The sequence below is a fragment of the Anolis carolinensis genome, chromosome 2 (assembly GCF_035594765.1).
Source record: "Anolis carolinensis isolate JA03-04 chromosome 2, rAnoCar3.1.pri, whole genome shotgun sequence".
In the NCBI taxonomy this organism is placed as follows: Eukaryota; Metazoa; Chordata; class Lepidosauria; order Squamata; family Dactyloidae; genus Anolis; species Anolis carolinensis.
The window spans coordinates 287,822,768-287,842,812 of NC_085842.1; the positions used below are offsets into that span (position 1 = coordinate 287,822,768).

The 20,045-nt window shown below is 39.8% G+C and overlaps 1 protein-coding gene across 5 annotated transcripts in view; it reads right to left on the minus strand.

Annotated features, from left to right (window-relative positions):
• fam169a (family with sequence similarity 169 member A) overlaps nucleotides 1-20,045 on the minus strand; it is a 41,702-nt gene that overhangs the window by 16,654 nt on the left and 5,003 nt on the right. For 4 of the 5 annotated variants that reach the window (XM_062972322.1, XM_062972321.1, XM_062972323.1 and 1 more), the window contains 3 exons: nucleotides 3,611-3,747; nucleotides 2,945-3,044; nucleotides 869-954 (listed from right to left, as the gene is read on the minus strand). In XM_062972322.1, coding sequence (XP_062828392.1) covers nucleotides 869-954; nucleotides 2,945-3,044; nucleotides 3,611-3,745 — 321 coding nt within the window. In that variant the 5' untranslated portion in view covers nucleotides 3,746-3,747. Of the gene's footprint in view, nucleotides 1-868; nucleotides 955-2,944; nucleotides 3,045-3,610; nucleotides 3,748-5,543; nucleotides 5,674-20,045 lie in introns of those variants that run through there. The other variant, XM_062972324.1, reaches the window with a different exon arrangement.

The following is a 20,045-nucleotide window of genomic DNA, read 5'->3' on the forward strand; positions in this document are numbered from 1 at the left end:
TGCAAAGACCCAAACCATTAAGATCTTGGCATACAACAATGGTTCACCCCAGAAATCAGATGAAGTCACGCTTTTTATACTGAGCCCTCCCCTGATCAGTAGAAACAGCACTAGTGTGTCAAAGAAATTGCATGGCTTCTGCTAACTAAAAAAAATGGACTCTATAGGAATACAGCAAAGAAAAGGATTTCTTTGTAAATAATAGATCACATTTTAAATGTAAAACATTTACATGCCTTTGTAAAAGCAACTGCTTGCTATTAGAAGAAGAAGAAGAAGAAGAAGAAGAGGAAGAAGAGGAAGAAGAGGAAGAAGAGGAAGAAGAGGAAGAAGAAGAAGAAGAGTTTATTTTTATATCCCGCCCATTTCCCCGAAGGGACTCGGGGCGGTTCACATGGGGCCAAGCCCAACAACATACAATAAAATACAACAGTATAAAATACATAACAATCACAGTAGATCAATAACACAGCTTCAATAGAGTAAAAAGCATGGCCATTAAAAGAGGCGATAACATGGCACTTCAGTCCATAGTCTTGGTGGAGAAGTAATTTCAATTGTGCAGTGAATTAGGAGAGCTAATCATGACTGTCCATGATAAGGAACAAAAGACTCTGCTATAGGAATCAACTGTTCACCTTAGTCAAAGGTAGCTTGAAAAACCAAGTTTTCAAAGCTTTTCTGAAGGACATCAATGTAGGGGCTAATCTAATTTGTAGCATAAACACAAAATCAAACGTCTTACATAAGCATGAGCACCCCACAAGTTTGACAATTTGAATATATTTCACATGTCTTGTATTGATATTAAATGACCTGTAAAAGCTGGGAAGAGCTCTCAAACATATTGAAAAGTGACATTACTTACCCGCAAAAGTCCTTCTCTTGAAGAAGCAGATGTTCTCAAGACATCATCAATGGTCCACCACTGATGAGCGAGGAATAGAGCAACCGCTTGAATAAGAAAAGGAGAATATGAAATGGAGGGGATGGTGTGAGTACTCTTTGTAACTACTGTAAGTACTACTTTATTCCAGATGACAAAAACTAATACATCTTCGGAATATTCAGCCACAAATTATGCATCTTTCTTAGGCAGTAAACCCATTTCAAACTAGATTTTAGTGGCTGCTCAGATTTCTACAGTATCATGCAATTTTTATAGTTTAATTATACGTATAACAAAGTATCTTATAGATAAAATATACAGATGTTAATGACCATAAAGACTGCATATTATATAAAGTAACACCTCGTATCTCCCCAAGAAAATTGTGTTTGGCTTATATATTTAAAACGGCCATTAACCTCCACTCAATTACCTGGGAAAAGAACATGTTTTGTCCTGGCTCTGAAAAGATGGTAATGTTGGGGTCAAGATGAAAATTCAAAAAGGGGAAGCACAACTGAAAAGGCCTTTTCCCCAGTCAATACCCTCAAAAAACTCATGTTTGGATTCAATAGAGACTATATGCCCGGAATTAACATATCTCCTTCTTCACCACCTTTGCTATGTGTAAAGGGAACAGGTTTAAAGCTCCATTTACACCTTTCCATTTTGTCTAAGCCTATATCATTTTGACATGAGTAGGAAAGGACACTGTGGTTCAGAATGCCCAGAAATTAAATCCTTAGGTCTGCTCTTCTCATGTAAGGAAGAGGAATGTATACGTGGGACTTATATTTGTAACAATTAGTCATGGGTTGTTGTTCCTATTAGGAGTGGAAGATTTCTCCATGTTCCAGAATTTGGAGAAAAGACATGACAGGACTATTCAGTCCAGCTGACAAGATATCCTCTTGAAAGCAGCCATGTATAAAATGGGAAATTATGTCATCCATGACAGCCTATAAAGCTACCCATGCAAGACTGACATGTGGGCAACTGCAGTGCTAATCAAAGTGGTGGTCTGTGCACCGATGTCAGTCCCTAGTGAATCTCAGGAAAGAGAAAAAATAATTATAAGTAATGAGAATCAGTGTGGTGTAATGGTTTGAGCATTGGACCATGACTCCGGAGAGCAGGGTGCAAATATTATCCAGCCATGGAAATTCATTAGGTGACATTGGGCTAGTCACAATCTCTTACTCTAAGAGGAAGACAAACTCCTTTGGAAGAAAGCTTGCCAAGAAAATCAAATGACAGATTTGCCCCAAGGTGACCATAATGAATGATTTATTTATTTATTTATTTTACAGTATTTATACCCCGCCCTTCTACTACGAAGGGGACTCAGAGTGGCTTACAGAACACACATATGGCAACATTCAATGCCAATTATACAATTAACAAGGACAGACAACACAACAGAGGTAAAGGCAGTTTTTTCACATGTTATTTCCAGCATCTTGGAGGCTGTGCCCGACTCTGGCCATGGGGGGGGGGGGGGTTGTCGCTCCATCTTCCATACTGAGGAGCTTTCCTCTGATCAATGTACTTAAGGGCGCCTTTACTATCTCCCTGCTAAAAGCAGTACCTATTTATGCATTTCTGCTTTCGGCCTGCTAGGTGGGCAGGTGAGCTGGGGTTAATAGCGGGTGCTCAACTCCGACTCAGGCTCAAACTGCAGATCTTTCAATCCGAAGGATTTTTCTGCTGTGCTAAGCCCGGCCCCTGTTTGACACACAACAACAATGGGGAGAAATGTGGTATGTCTTCCCAGGCACATTAGAACAAAAAAGAATTGCCAGTCTCCCATAACAGAAATTGAGGAAGTGTTGGGCTAGCAAGCTTTAGATCACTGACTTCAAGATTATAGCTCAGACTACAGGAAGCTTTCTCTTTGCAACTGATCCTTTTGGCCAGAAATGAGTTTAGTTCGAAAAATCACAGTCTTAGAGCCCAATTATATGAAATCTTCACCAAAAAAAGACCAAAAATAATACAGAGGAAAATAACAAATTACAACAAAACACAACACTGAGATTAAGAGGTAAGCAAAACCTGTAAGTGAATCCTCCGGCGCAAACAATGCAAGGACTTTGTGCCTCTCCTCTCCACCATAAATGGGAACGAAGCCTACCGTTGATAAACAAATTGGAATCTGGGAGGGGAAAAAAGTTTGCATCTTTCAATGCCATCTTTTTGTTGTTGCTGCTGATGCTGTAAATTACTAGTCTGGAACATATTTAAATATGCTACAGAAAAGACAATACAGTCATTTATCTAACTTGAGCTTTCAAAGGTAAAACACACACAACAGGCTTTTCTTTTCTTTTGTTGTGTATCTATTTATCAAGGATTGAAGGCTGGATCTAGGAATGAAGGCTTAACTGTTTGTTGAAATGTGGAACAAAAGAATTCTTCTGTGCTGCTCTTTTCTTGCCTTAGGATGTATATCCGTAGCTTGGAAATATTACTTTGTTTGGAACTACAATTCTCAGAATCCTATAACCTACATGGCTAGAGCCATATTTCCTGGAGAATAGGGAGAACTGCAGTAAAAAAGTTAACTTTTAAAGTTCTGTATATACCCTCTCTATCTGACGGCATGAAGGAAAGTAAGAGGCTTTGGAGAACATAATTTAGAAATACATATTAAATTGCATAAATTACATTTTGAACAGGAACATAAAAAATAAAGATCCCAAGTTCATTGCCATGTCTTACCTTGACATTATTGCCAAACGATAGAAATGCTGGATTTTCTGGATCCCCACACCTAAGATCAGCAAGGTAATCTTCTCCAGAACTCTCCAAATCTGCGTGACTGTAGTTATCCAAGAGGTCCACAGGGAAAGCCATCCCTTTGGGAGAGAAAAGCACGCATATCCATGGTTTTATTAACCCACACTCCCAAAAATACTATTTTCCCCTGAAGTGTTTGTGGGTCTCTCTAGCTCCTCCAGTGCAATTCTATGGTATGCTTCCAGCCCCAGGTATAGTCAAAATATAAAGTTCACTATTATTCATAGTCCCAAGTATCAACAGATGTGTATTTCTATATCCTGAAATTCATCCCCCACGGATCCGAGAGTTGTACTGTATCATTCTAGCTGTATCATTCTAGCAGGAAACTGAGGAAATGTCTGAATCTATTCCTTCTTTATTGATTTGCCAGCTACATTTAAATCCTGCCATTCTTCCAATGAAATCAAAATTGCATGTATGTATTTTCTCCTCTCCGGTTTATTGTTAAGATCACCACTCTTTGAGAAAGGCCACGAAGAGTACAAGCAGCACATTCTCATCCTGTTAATTGTATGGCTTAGTGAGGGCCAGAACACAAACTTCACAAGTTCCAACACATGTTTTTGAACTACTAGATTGGCAAAAGCTGGACCTGACGGTGGGAGCTCACTCCTTTCAATCAGCAAATTCAGCAACTCAGCAGTTTAACCCACTGTGCCAGCAGAGACTCCACACTGCATATACATAATAGCTTTTGGATAGTATAAAGAAGGGTTAACATCCATGTGGGGTTTATTTTGCTGTCTGTGCCCCTGTTCAGAAGATTTCACTTCACTTTCTGTCCCTGTGATAACTGGATTTTGAAAAAATTGTCTTGTGGAAACAAGGATTGGTAGGAGCCCTCGGTGGCGCAATGGGTTAAACTCTTGTGCCTGCAGGACTGCTGACTGACAGGTCAGCGATACGAATCCGGGGAGAGCAGGTGAGCTCCCTTTGTCAGCTCCAGCTCCCCATGCGGGGATTTAAGAGAAACCTCCCACAGGATGATAAAACATCAAACATCCGGGCATCCCCTAGGCAATATCCTTGCAGACAGCCAATTCTCTCACATCAGAAGCGACTTGCCGTTTCTCAAGTCACTCCTGACACACACACACACACACATACACAAAACCAACAGTAATAAGCCTTTCTGCACACAAGTGCATAATTCTTTCTAACAGTTTGATTCTGGCAGGAACATTCCCAATAAACCATCATGCATGTACATTGCATATACATATTAGCTTTTGGGTAGTACAAGGAAGGGTTAACACCCTTATGGGGTTTGTTTTGCTATCTGGACCCCTGTTCAGAAGATTTCACTTCACTTTCTGTCCCTGTGACAACTGGATTTTGAAAAATTTGTCTTGTTGTGGAAACAAGGATTGGTAGGAACCCCCATTCATGCAATGGGTTAAACCCTTGTGCCGGTAGGACTGTTGACCGATATGAATCTGGGAAGAGCAGATGAGCTCCCTTTGTCAGCTCCAGCTCCCCATGCGGGGAGCCTCCCACAGGATGGTAAAACATCAAATATCTGGGCGTCCCCTGGGCAACATCCTTGCAGATGGCCAATTCTCTCCCACCAGAAGCAACTTGAAGTTTCTCAATTTGCACCTGAGACAAAAAAACAAAACAAAACAAAAAAAACAAGGATTGGTAGTAAAGTTTCAGTGGAGACACCTTTTCCCCATGATAACTCTTTCAGGAGTGAATTTCCCTTCTGAGGGGTAGATTTCTCTCACTTCCTGTTGTCTCACCCCTGTTCTTAACTAGGAGTCATTTGTAGGTCAGATGTTTGTAACTCCAGGACTGCCTATAAGGGCGACCCTATCACAGAATTTTGGGGGCCCAAGAATGTGTGACTCACCTAATGTCACTCAGTGGGTTCCATGGCCAAGCAGGGAATTGAAACCTTATTTCCAGACTTGTATTCCAACAGTCAAATCACAACACTAAGCTGCTCTTATGTATGTGTATGCACTCAGTCATTCTGATGCTTTTAGAGCTCCCACGCACAAAGCAGCAGCAAATCCTTTCTATGTGGGTGGGGCTTTTGTTATCCGAGAACAGTATTAAATACATGCACAGCTGAAGCAAATCAGCCAGGATGACTGCTGGAGACAAGAATAAGGGTTCCCATTCTGACAGCAAACGCTAAACACTAGGATTATGAATCAAACAGAAACCCATGAGCTGGTAAATGAGAACTGTGAGCTAGTAAATACTGTACAGCTCAGAAAGAATAATTACCAGCTAACCACTGCCAAATTTCCCATTCTTGTTTCTTTTCATGGGGAATGGGGGAGGCTATGACTTATTCCAATATAAATTTTGGGCAAATTAAATGTATTCATATAAGTTAGCTGCTATATGCTTTTACCCAAGGCTTTCTGTGGGAGTAATTCTAAATAAATATTTCAAAGGAAAAGACTACTGATGATAAGCTGCAGGCTACGCACAGCCCCCGGAACACCATCCTTCCCAACAATAACACATTTGGGGATTGATTGTTTAGAACGGACAGGCTTCTTACAATGTGTTGGATTTTCTATTTTATTATTTTGGTAGCTGCTTTGATTGTGTGTTCCTACTTGGCAGAATGGGGTTGGACTGGATGGCCCTTATGGTGTCTTCCAACTCTATGATTCTATGATTCAACAACGGGTAACAGACAGCAATCTACAGAAAACTATCCCACACGTCACCTGAAATGGGGCATATTTGTTCTTCAGTCCAGCAATCATCATTACACTTAGCACTGCCCCTTAACTTCCATGAGTTATCACAGTACAGAGCTTAGGAAAGTTTCTTTTTTATGGCAATGTTCAGACTCTCCAAGTAGCTAATCTTAGGAATTAACCCAAAGAGTAACTTCCAAGCTCTGATGCAGATGCACAATACAAATTAGGATTGCCTCATTGAAAAGGCCATTTTAACCTACAAGCTGTCACAAAATAAAACATAAAAATAAAACTTTATTTATACCCCGCTCCATCTCCCAAAGGACTCGGGGAGGCTTACACTGGGACAAGCCCAAAACAGTATTACATCAATAAAAACACAATAAAATCACAATATAATAACACTTCTCACAAAAGTTAAAATAACTTAAAACATAGACAGTAATTCCACTTGACACACTGGATGTTTTAAAAGTACAGAACTACTTCTCCACAGCCTGAGCTGGAGATCGAAAATTCAACAGCCGTCTTTGCAGTAATGAGAATGTCAAATGAAATTGCCAAAGGTGATCCAGATTTATGCAGACTCATTCCTATAAAAACAATTAGGGTAGAGTTAAGGAGGAAATTATTTGAGTGAGAGCCAGTGGTTGGATGAAGCTTCAGAAGGAGATTACCAGCGCCTTACTACCGGTACTTTATTTATCAGGCTTATGCCCAGCTCTTCCTCTAAAAAGCCTAGAGCAGTTTGGTTCCCAAATATCCCTCCAGCCAGTCAATGCCAATCCTGCTTGGCAAGCATCCCTCTCAAAACCACCCTCGAGATATTGACACTCAAGGCTAATAAAAGTTCATAAAAGCAGCAGCAATTCCGAAGAATTGCATGACAATCTCACTTTATTAATCCTCATGTACCAGAATGGGATATTTGAGTCACACAGAGGCACAATCTGTTGCAAATTCCATGCAGAACTGAACCTACAGTAGAATCAGTCTGCAGCATTTTTTTTTTCGTGTCAGGAGCAACCGGAGTTGCTTCTGGAGTGAGAGAATTGGCCGCCTGCAAGGACGTTGCCCAGGGGACGCCCGGATGTTTTGATGTTTTTACCATCCTTGTGGGAGGCTTCTCTCATGTCCCCGCATGGAGCTGGAGCTGATAGAGGGAGCTCATCCACACTCTCCCCAGGTGGGATTCGAACCTGGCAGCTTTCAGGTCAGCAACCCAACCTTCAAGTCACTTAGTCCACTATGCCATCTGGGGGCTCCTAGTCTGCAGCATTGTCACAACTGGAAAATATAGCCCCTCAAATTTCGACCATTTGAAAATTGCTTTATTGGCAAACAGGAAGGACAAAAATACATTGGTTTTGACATCTGGGTACTTTTTTGTCCCAAACAACCTGACATTTTGGATCGAAAAAAGATCCCATCCTATTGTTCAGTGAACCATAATGCTCCACTGCAGAAAGTAAAGGCACTCATGGTCATATACTAGCCTCATTTAAGAGCAGAATTATCTCTGGGGTGAGAAAATACCCTACAAATCATACAGTACTGTGGGAGACAGGGACTGAAAAAATTATGTAGGGACTAAAGCATGCCTGAGAAATAAAATCAACTAATTTATTATAAAGCTTAAGAAAGGGAAAGGCGGAACCAACATGAGGGAACTAGAGTGGAAGTTTCCATCCTTATATAACAATGAGATATGCAAACCACCTGCCATAGCAACAACAAAAGCCTCCAGGACCTAGGAGTCCAGGCCATCATTCCTGGCATTTTTAGAATAAAGTACAGAAAATATGCAGGAGCAACTGATTATCTGCATCATAGCTTCATTTTTAAATTACTAAAATGTTCAGGAAGCAGAAAAGGAAAGATGTGTCTGAATTTAACCTCTGTGGTACAGTGACCCAAAATCTATTTATTTATTTAAAACATTTATATTCTGCCCTTCTCACTACAAAGGGGACTAAGGGCGGAGCACAACATATCTATGGCAAACATTCAGTACCAGAACATAAAATAAACCATAAATATACATAAACACTAAAATCATTTATCTTCACATTAAAACCATTATTTAAAACCATTACAAGTCAGCCACACCGTATCCAGTGAGCAGAGTGAAATTTCCTATCGCTGCCGTTATTGCACTACCCCAAAAGCTTGGTCCCCCAGCCAGATCTTTACAGTCTTTCTAAAGGAGAGGAGGGAGGGGGCTGATCTAATCTCACCAGGGAGGGAGTTCCATTGCCAAGGGGCAATCACTGAGAGGGCCCTGTCTCTCGTCCCCGCCAATCGGGCCTGTGACGGTGGCATGACAAGAGCAGGGCCTCCCTGGAAGATCTTAATCTCCACAGTGGTTCATAGAGGGAGATGTGTTCAGACAAGTAAACTGGGCCGGGAACGTTTAGGGCTTTATAGGCCAAAGCCAGCACTTCAAATTGTGCTCAGTAGCTAACTGGTAACCAGTGGAGCTGATGCAACAGAAGTTGTGTGCTCCCCGTACGCCGCCCCAGTTGTTAACCTGGCTGCCTCATGTTGGACTATTTGAAGCTTCTGAACAGTCTTCAACAGCAACCCCATGTAGAGCGTGTTTCAGTAGTCTATCCTAGATGTAAAATAGAAACCTATTCACATTTCAAAAACACAGGTGACATTTTTTTCTCACCTGCTAGTTCTTCTGTTCAACAAAAAATTGTGTTGAAAATGCTTCAAGCTTAAGAAAGCAAAACTGTGGATCCGATTTAAAAGCCACTGATATTTACTTCTGGTTATCAGGGACTTAAAACTGAAAAAACTATAAATAACAATCTGTTGTCTAGGAATCCCTTGGTCCTCTACAGTCATTTTCCACCCAAAACTGACAAAAGAATCACACCGGAGAATACAGAGAGAGCATTTAAATAAGTCTGCCAATAATCAAATCTACAGAAATCAAACCTGCAAATTTGGAGAGCCTACTGTAGATAAAATTTGGAAGTGTCATTCTTCTAATAGATCGAGGGATCCCCATCCACTGTCCATGCCAAATTGGGGATTCTGGGATTCTAGAATACAGAGCGATGGATTCAGATAGCAGGAAAAGAGATTCCACCTAAACATTAGGAAGAATTTCCTGACTGTAAGAGCTGTCTGACAGTGCAGTATGTTGCCTTGAAATGTAGCAGAGTCTCCTTCTCTGAAGGTTTTAATCAGAAGCTGGATGGCCATCTGCAGGGGTGCTTTCATTCCATGGCAAAGGGTTGTACTAGATGGACCTTATGGTCTCTTCCAATTTATGATTCTATGACTGTGAGTGTGTGTTTTACACTTCCATACACATATTTGGTAAGAGAGTGAGAAAGTAAGTATGAACACAGCTGAGTAAAACAGATGTAGTTGTTTTTGCTGGAGAGCATAGCCCTGTGATATCTTTGTATTATCTTTAGAAGTGGATCTGGCAGCAGAGTTTCTTTTCAGGAAGCCTAAGAACCTGCTTTTTCCTTTTCCTCTTTAAGCCTGCATGCATTGCATGACAGTAAAACTGTCAGGTCAAATCTTTGTCAGGCACCCTGGACTGTGCTCTGCTGATCAGATCACCACCCGATTGGCCAGTGAACAGTCTGGCCCACTGAACAAATGTGTTGTAGCCTTAAGCAACCTAAATTGTAATGGCCGCATATGCAATACGGAAATGTAAAGGGCAGGGGTGTTGGGAAAAAGAGAAGATTTTTTTATAGATACTTAATTTGAAAGCATACTGCAGTTTCATCACAAAAGCTAGAGGACACACATTTTACTACACCACTCGAAAAAAAAAGAAACCCAGAATACACAAGGTTACATAATGGCATTAAAAGGCTCTTTGTGTGAAGACCTAGACATGCCTGATTTTCCTCTGCAATAGCCACAGAGCTTCCACCCTCCCTATCGGCATGCAAAGTGACTATGCTACAAATAGCACGTCCTCTAATAACAGAATGTGCCACTGTTGTGTCATGTTATGTTATGCCTTTTAATTTTATTGGTGTGTTTTTTGTATTTGATACTCTGTATGCTGGTTTTATATCTGTGAGCCACCCTGAGTCCCTCTGGGGAGATGGTGGCGGGGTATAAAAATAAAATTATTATATTATTATATTGAACAAAAATGCAATGCAAGGGGGAAAGCGTTCTTTGAATAAGACTGATAAAAGAACTATCCTCTACTTACCAAACCATGGGCTAACTAAATTAATGTACAGGAACGTACATGGTGGGAGCACAATAATGTGGCATCAGTCACAGAATGCCTCCTGAGAAGCTCAGCCTTAAGATATAAGTTTCTAGCTCATATGGCAACAATGGTACAGGTCTGTAGGCATTGCCTACTGAAGTCCCACCACCAAAAGAGGCAGCTAAGAAGGTTTTGTTTTGCTTTTTACCTGTGAGGCTTTAAAGCGTTCTTTCCAATCTGTAACTAATTCCACCTCCTGCTAATACAAAGCAGAAATAACTGCAAAAGAAATGTTGCAAATAAAAAATTCATTATTTTGTACAATTCGTATTTATTGTGTTTATTTCTCATTTACTTACATTTTTATTTACATTTCAATTGAAAAGGAGCCAAACAACCAAAATCTAACCTGTTCTTAACCAGGACTTGTCTATACTAATAAAAACACCCATATTGGCAATTTGTACAAAATGCAGAATTTAGCTCAGCTAAGTTCAAAGATTTAACTTTTGGTATAGCAATGTTTGAAAGTTGTGGTTCTATATCCAAATACTACCCACTACAACAGTGGTTATCAACCTGGGGTCCCCAGATGTTTTTGGCCTTCAACTCCCAGAAATCCTCACATCTGGTAAACTGGATGGGATTTCTGGAGGTGGAGGCCAAAAACATCTGGGGACCCCAGGTTGATAACCACTGTACTACAATGTTTACACAAAAATTTCCACCAAAGTTGACTGCCTATTAAATAAGTAATTTCCAGGAACACACCTGCTTGGTTAAATGAGGAATAACTGTACATTTGTTTTAATGCCATGGGAGCACCATTTCCATAAGCAAAAATAGTATCTGAATACTGAATGTGGAGGCTAAATAGGATTAGTTCTAGTTTGTACTTGGATGGAAGACCACCACCGAATAACTGGTGCTTTAGGCTATATTTCAGAGGAAGAATCTGACAAAATCACATCTCAGTATTCCTTGCCTAAGAAAACCCCTATGAAATTCCCGGGATCACCATAAGTTAACAGACAATGTGACAGTAAAAATAAACACTCACTGATGAACCAATATTACTTTACTCCAAATCCCAGACAATCCCCTTTTCTACACAAACCTGGACCATTTATGGAGTCTTCCAAATGTTATTGAACTGCAACTCCTATCAGCTGTAACCCAGTATAGCCAACTGTTGCTGGGCTGTGGGACAGCTGGTTAGTAACCTGCTGCAATAAATCACTACTGACCAAGAGGTCATGAGTTCAAAGCCCGATTCGGATTGAGTGCCTGACTATTAAATAGCCCCAGCTCGTTGTTTACCTGAGCAACCCGGAAAGACAGTTGCATCTGTCAAGTAGGAAAATTTAGGGACCGCTTATGCGGGGAGGCTAATTTAATTAATTTACAACACCATAAAAACGTCCAGCAGCATGAGTGCCAGATGAGGAAGTACTCCATCAAAAGGACTCATTGTCACAGTGGATGATGAAGCAGCAGCTCCTCTTGTGTCCAGAATCGAGCATACCCTCACAAAGCCAGAAGCTGGGAAGTTAAATAGCCTCTGTGTTTGTCTGTGTTGTTTGTCTAATGGCATTGAATGTTTGCCATATATGTACATTGTGATCCACCCTGAGTCCCCTTCAGGGTGAAAAGGGCGGAATATAAATACTGTAAATAAATAAATAATGGGAGCTGCAACCAACAAAATCCAGAAGGCCCTGATATACATGCTGACTAATGGGAATAAAGTACTATCTTCTTGATTTGAGCACAGCCTGCCACGCACTAAAAATAGCTTGTCAACATCCTCCAACCCACAAGATTAGCACACCCACCATATTCTTTGTAATCACTTTGAAGCAGCTTATACTGCTCCGGATTAGCAAGAGATACAAATCATATCCTTAATCTCTATACACAGTGAAATTATCGATCACTCCTGTCCTTTTGTTGTCGAACACATCACCCCCCACCTGATGAATTGTAGTTTCCCTAAGGACCTCAGGATGAAATAAAGAATTTTCTTTTACTTATCCACGAGATTTCCACGACTCTTATGATGGACTAAGCCAGCAGATGCACTGGTAGCCACCACCCTCTCTCAAGAGTTCATTTTTTTCATCTTTAAACATTTTATTAAAGGTCCACAGATAGGCGCTGATACGTATCAGCGCACATGCAGACCAGGTCTGCAAGAGTGAATCTTATACAACGACTCTATCCTTTCCCAACCCTTTGATAAAATGTATCATTTTCTGATAACTTTTGTCTATCTTCTACCCATTACTCTCTGCCCCAAACCTTTCTGTTGACCCCACTGAAGAATTTCCTGGGCATCTGGGGCTGGGCAAAATCCCTAAACAAAGGTGACAATCAAGGTCCAGTGTGTACATGTAGGGATCAACAGGTGGTCTCTAGAATGGATATTGCCGGCCAATACTTGTTCAGCTGATTGTCTCAATCAGGCTGAGAGATGGCTGGCTGCAGAAAATATGTAAACTCATTTGAATTCCTTTATTTGACATCCAAGGCTTGGTTAAAGAAGATAACCACCTTTGTTTCAAGATCCTTCACCCTTTTTTCCCAGAACACTTCCTCATCACCTAGGACTCACAATATCATCCAAGTCTGGACCCTGATGGCAGAGACAACCATCCTTTGTTTCAGTGCCCCAGACACTTGACTATCATAACCACACCTTTATCACCTAAAGCTGAACTATTATGCTAGTCAGAAGCCCCATAAACCCTCCAAATATGGTCACAGGAACTTCCTGGGGCATCCCCTTTAAAGGGGCATTCCCCACAGCTGATTAGGCTGTCAGAAATCAACCACAGCCATCCCCTCCCAGCTGGGTGAGAATCCCTGCCTGGATTCAGTGATGTTAGCGGAGCCCTGCCAATCAGGGAGAAGGCCCAGGTCAGCCCCTTCTCTTAGCCAATCCAGAGAGTGAGAGGGAAGCTTGAATGGAAACGGAAGTGCTTTAAAACCATGCTGTCTGTATTATGCTGTGTGTTTATGCTTGCACATTTTAGTGCTAGCTGTTACTTGCATCCTTTCTGGCTGGTTTGTAATTAAAATCTGTGGCTTTCTTCATCTGTGAATGTGTTCTTTAATCTGAAACACTGGACTGTTAGCCTAATACTTGCCAGGCAAGACCCTCCATATCTGCAACCCTAGATTAAATTCGACTTCACTTTGTCAGATCCAACACGTTTTAAATTATACCATGGCACTCTTTCTTCTAAGATCAATTGCAAGAGAATTTTGGCCACTGAGAAATAACAAAGTCCCAGCATACTTATAGCACACATTAAAGCTTTGTGTTAGATAATGTTTTGCTTGCTTGCTTTTCTTGCTTTAAGCATTCATCTGAAAGAAAAAATCTGGAGAATACCATCTACAACATTGCAACGTTACAATAATAAACTGTGTAGATTTATAAAGAGAAAATAGGCAGATTCAGCACGAACAATCTAAATGGTATATTTTGGACTATATTCAATTAAATAACCAGGGACTTGAATCTAGTTTATTCTTAAAGCTGTCATTAAATCATTGGATGACTTCCATAGTATTAGAGAAAAGGTTCCACATTCTTTTTTCCAACTTACACTCTTGCCCTTCACTCAGATTTCTGGATCATCTGAAGATTGGGAATTCTTTAATACAACAAAGTTCAAGTATTATGATTCCATTTTGCCATGTCCATATCCTGAGATTCATAGTTTGGTGAGGCTCTAGAGCAGTGCTTCCCAACCTTTGGTCTTCTAGGTGTTTTGGACTTCAACTCCCAGAAATCCTAGGCTGTTTACCAGCCTTTAAGAATTGTGGGAGCTGAAGTCCAGAACACCTGGAAGTTGGGAACCATTTGAAAATTTTAAATGCCCCACCCAAAACTGCAAATCCCACAATTCCATAGGATGAAATCACAGCAGTTGAAATTAAATTTTAGCAATATAAATATCTAATATGAAAGGGCCCTGGATCATGTCAACAGCTGTGAATTGAGAAAAAGAGGTTATGAGAGATGTCAAATACTGTATTATATTCTTAGATGCACTTTTTTGTCAAATAAATATTTCTAAAAATGGCATACATCTTAGAACCACAGGTGCCTTTTAATACATGTAAATAAAGCTTTTTTTCTATTGAAGGTACTGACATTAGTGCGTGTTTTACAATCGATTGTGTCTTTAAAATGAAGACATACGGTATATATTTAACAGTTCTTCTCCAAAGTAAATAACTTAAGAGAGTTTGCAATGCAAAAACGAGGTGTATTAGGGGGGTTTGGATAAAAAAAACCCTCCTAATACACCTTGTAAAATATTGCTTTAAGAATACTATGGGAAACCCAAACATTGATCTTTAAGCATCATATTTAGGCTGGAAATCAGGTACTATTACTAAATTATCAGCATCAGAGACCAATAGTAGCTGAGCAACATAAAAATGCAACATGAATCAAACCAAGATGAACATGAAGAGAACCCAAATTAGTAGAAAATCAAAGGACTGCAATTTATTATCTACTTCAATGCTTCTGATCTCTTAGCATTATCTGCATCACATTTTCAAATATTTTTCACTATCATGGGAGCAAGCAATTTTTCATTTGTGTACAAATCCAGACACACAAACAGAACAAAAATTCTCAGAAGAAAAACAAGCTACCCTGAAACCTTAATGTGGCTTGTAAACTGAATGTAATCCCATTCCTAGAATACCAAAATACCAGAATACCAGAAGGATTTCAAAATGATCACACACAAAACAAACATGGACATTTTTCTGCAAGAAGAACAAGGGCCTTCACTCAAGTCAAAAGTCTAATCCAAGGAAGTTGGCCCATTCGGACGTTTTCAATGTAATGTTGTTGTCACACGTGTACTAACAGAAATGGTACCAGTGACTAGAAAACTCTTCCCATTCATCTTGCCAGTGTATTCCCTTCTTTAAGTATTCCGTTTGGTATTTTCACACTATCAGAGTAAAATACACTGCCTCTGTTGCTACAAATCAGCTAAATTTACAAGCCACAACTATTTTAGATGGAAAGATGTTACACAAAACAAGATATAATCTCACAACATCTTGTTCAAGCATATCTATGTCAGTGGTAAAACAGCAAAGTCATGCTGACTCAATACTCGTTGAGACTATAGTGATGGGTAAACTATTACTAACTATTACTCTTTCTGGCCTTTTTTCAAACAGGTTTTTAGAGTTGGTTTTACTCCACTTTCAAATATAGCTTTAAGTATTTAATGGTACAGCACTTTCTTGGCCTTCTCGGCAAAAAAGTGACTAACCAAGGCCACTATCAAAAAAAGATTTCTGTTGGAAGTACCTAAAACCAATGTGCTAGATCCAATGGGTATTAGATCAACTAAACAGAGCAGAGTGCAATTTTAATGAGAGTTAAACTCTCCCTACATCGTGATTACTTCTAGGCACAGAATCCATGGGACAAAATAATAGAACATCACACTGGTAAGCACACTTAATTATGCTTATGAATGCGCCAGGCTCTTCAGGTTTATAGAATAACTGGAATGTTTTGAATACCATGAAAGCAGGTGGTAACAGAAATAGATCCAAAAATGAATGTGGATCAATAGCAGAACAGTAGGGCCCTTCCAGGGTCAGGACCTCTACACAGATGCCTCTGTAAAAGTACATAATTTATTAGGGGTAGAATTCTCTACCAAGAAAAGAACAAAGTTGGCCCTCCCTCTGATGAAATCAAGATCACCACTGTCAGTTAACCACAACGGAGATTAATATGATGGGTCACAAGGACAAACTAGTGGTAAAAATATGGATAATTCGGTCACTTCAAAATTCATGTATTTATTGTAGACTACTGCAACAGAATTAAGGATTTATAGATTAAGTGCAGTCTTCTAGCTTGCCTTTAGAAAACAGGCTAGAAAAGTTACAACTTTTGCACCTGACACACGCTATTTTTATTACTTTCTATTAATCTAGTACAGTAATGCCCCACCACTTCCAAATTTCACTGTTTAAGTACAGAACTATACATGGTGAAAATAATTTAAATGCCTTTTTGTAAGACTGAACCTTTTTTAAAGTTTAGGAAAGGAACCCTGTAGGCAACATTACATATATTACTTAGGGAATGGCTCCAACGTGTACATATAAATACCTACCAACCTCAAAAGCAGAGTTTCCACTTTCTCTACTCAGAAGAAGAAAAAAACCACAAATCAATAAATGCATGCTCTGTTAGTGGCATGATGGAAGAAAAGCATTCACCGGACAGGAAAGAAGCCAAAGGTGCCAGCATCCATTGCTCAATGTCAGAGAATCTCCAGCTCCAGGCATTTATTGTAAAAATACATACATGCAAACCAGAGCATGTGAACACATTTCTAAATCTAGCCTGTCAAATAGAATTTGGTTAACACATTTCCTATAGTTCCTACAAAGAATGTTTCCGAAATGTAAATGTTCAAAACAGAGTAGGGAAACATATGTTCTTAGAGATGTGGTTAAGCCATGCATCCGAACATCTCTCAGTAGTAGCTATGTTAGCTGATATTAAATAGGATGCCAATGCCAACATCTAAATAACCACACATTCCTAGATTTTTTATATATATACACATACTATCATTTCACATAAGGTATTCTGTCAAGCGTAATGCTTTCAAGGCATTACTTCTGCTTTTCAGGAAATTCAATCTCGGTGAATTTGCAGAACAAAGGATTTGCCAACAAGGTTAATAAACCAAACCAAGGGTAAAAAAATTATTTCAACAGGTTCTACCTTTAGGCAATAAAAAAATCAGATGCTGAAATATAGACTGAGTAACACCTGGCTTGAAAGCAGTATGTGTGAAGAGGATCTAGTAAAGCACTAAGTAAACAAGAGTCAACAATGTGATATAACATCTGAAGAAAGCTAATGTCACTCGTGGCTCCATTAAAAAACCTATAGTCTCAGTACAATTCTGCTTTGGACAGACCTCACTTTGTACACTTTGTGTGTGAATTTAAGAATAATTACCAACAAACCGGAATGTATTCAAATAAGAGTGGACCAAGACTTACAGTTTTGGAAATCAAGCCCTATGAGAATGTTATGTTACAGAAGAGAAGATTCAAATATTTGAAATAATATGTAGATAATGGTGCAAGCTTTTTTTCTGCTTTTCTATAAAATAGGATTTGAATCACTGGACTCACATTACAAGGCTATCAACTAAATATTTTGAAGTAGTTCCTGATAAGAACTGTCTCAACAGTGGAATGGACCATCCTGAAAGGCGAGGGACTTTTGGTGGTTTTCAAATATTAGTTAGATGACCATCTACCAACTTAAGTTGTGTACTCCTGTTTGTTGTATGGGTTTCAAATAAATGACCCTTGGTCTCCTTTCTAATTCTACATTTCTAAGTTTCTCTCGTTCATCAAATATTATGTTCTGCATAAAGATAAATCCGTAACAAACATCCTGTAATATGGTCCAGCTTTCAAGATTCACCACCACTACAAAAGTACTTTCTGACTGTAGGTTTAAGGACCTCATCAGATAGGCGGTAGGAAAGCAGGAGAAAGCAAAGGTAACCGTCTTACCTGGTTCCCTCTCATCTTTCCTCATCTTCAGAGATGGCCAGCCATCCCACATACTTTCCTGATCTTTTCCTGTCTTCTCCACGCTTTCCCCTGCATTATGTTGGTTGGAGTCAGGTAACACCTGGCTCCTGAAGACAGTCTTCGGCACTTAAGGAGTGCCGCAGAGTCCCACTGGTTGAGCTGGTCATTGACCGTAATAAAGTGAACACTCTGAGTCCCACTGGAAATGCCCTTACATCATCTCATTACCTCCATAGGGATCAGTTTCCTAAGTGCATGGAAACAGAGCCCAGAGATTGTCTGATGAGGTCCTAAGTCAGAACAGGAATTTTCCTAGTTATATTGCCTCTGTATATACAGTGTTCACTCCCTACTTTGCAGTTCACTTTTCTCTCCCTCACTGCTTCGCAGTTTTTTTCTAAGCGGTGCGCATGCGCAAAAGGTGCCAGTTTCCCTTTTGCGCATGTGCCCTCCCACTTGTTGGCATCCAGTCAGCCCCTCTGGATGCCGATGAGAGGGAAGCGCATGCACAAAAGGGAAACTGGCAGGCGCTAGAGAGGAAGAAGCACAGGAAGAAGGCTTGCAAAGGGGAGAAAAGCCACCTAACTACTAATATAATGTGTAAATATTGAAATAAAAATAGTGCCCCTACTTCGCAGAATTTCACACATTGCGGGTAGTCCTGGAATGTAACCCCTGCGATAAGTGAGGGAACACTGTATCTGTATAGGAATTAATGTCAACAATACATGTAGTTATTTAGAGATTGCTGGGGGAAGCAAATATCAGCTTTAGAATTATACCGAAATCTTCATGAGAACAAATATCTATGAAACTAATATGACAGCTAACATAGGGAGCATGCCTTGCAGGCTAACTGGTCCAACTTCTTTCCCTGAGTTTGAAAATGTTAATTTGGGGTACTACTACTGTTGAAATTCCCTGGCCATGTTAGCTAAAATACTGTTGGATATGTTGTTCAAAAAAGTAGCTTTCCAAGCTCCACTTCATACCTATGCATTATATCCAAAACAAGGATTTCTCCAGTAGAAAGTTATCTAGTGTCGACCTGAAAATTTCCACCAAGGCAATGTTGTTGGGTTTGTTTTTTTGTTTTTTTGCATTTTACCTATATTTATACAGTTGCCCTGGGGGCATTTTCCTCTAACATAGTTAATAAAATAGATAAAAGAAGGGATTTAATAGGAAAAACTGGTGCAATTAAACTACTCCTGACTGTCTTCTCAACTGAGAACTACTGTGTCCATAAAGGGCTTAAAAACTGCAGCTCAAATACACTGATGTTTGCAGTCTTTTAAAACTTGAATACCATCCTCAGTGGCAACCCCACTTACCCCAAACAGGGTCCTTTCTATCCTCCATGTCAGCAATTACTGTCGAAAAGAGCAATCCCAAATGTTTCCCCTCCTCCTGCTACCCACACAGACAGAGACAACCTGGCAATCCTGTTTCTTTCATTGAATGCAGACATGTGCAAGTGACTAAATTTCATCAAGCCCTTTTAATGAGAACCAAACAAAGAGAAAGGAGAATATAAAAAGTACTCACAGCACATTCCTCATTCACAGGGTGAAGCTGGCTTTCATCCAAGTTCACAGTGACTGACAGACAGATAGACATACCGAATGCTGGTTCAGCTGCTCTTGCAACTTCCTCAGCCATGCTTCCATTAGGAAACCAAGCAATTTTTTTTAAAAAAACCTGTCACGGACACATTAATAATTAAAAACTAAAAACTATCTCCTAAGGTAAGTTTATTTAAAGATGTTTATAGAAATGAAGTTTCCTGTCCCCTCCTACCAACTGAAATAATCTTCTCTTTGGAGAGCCAGACAAAATGAAAATGCGCTTTTAAATGCTT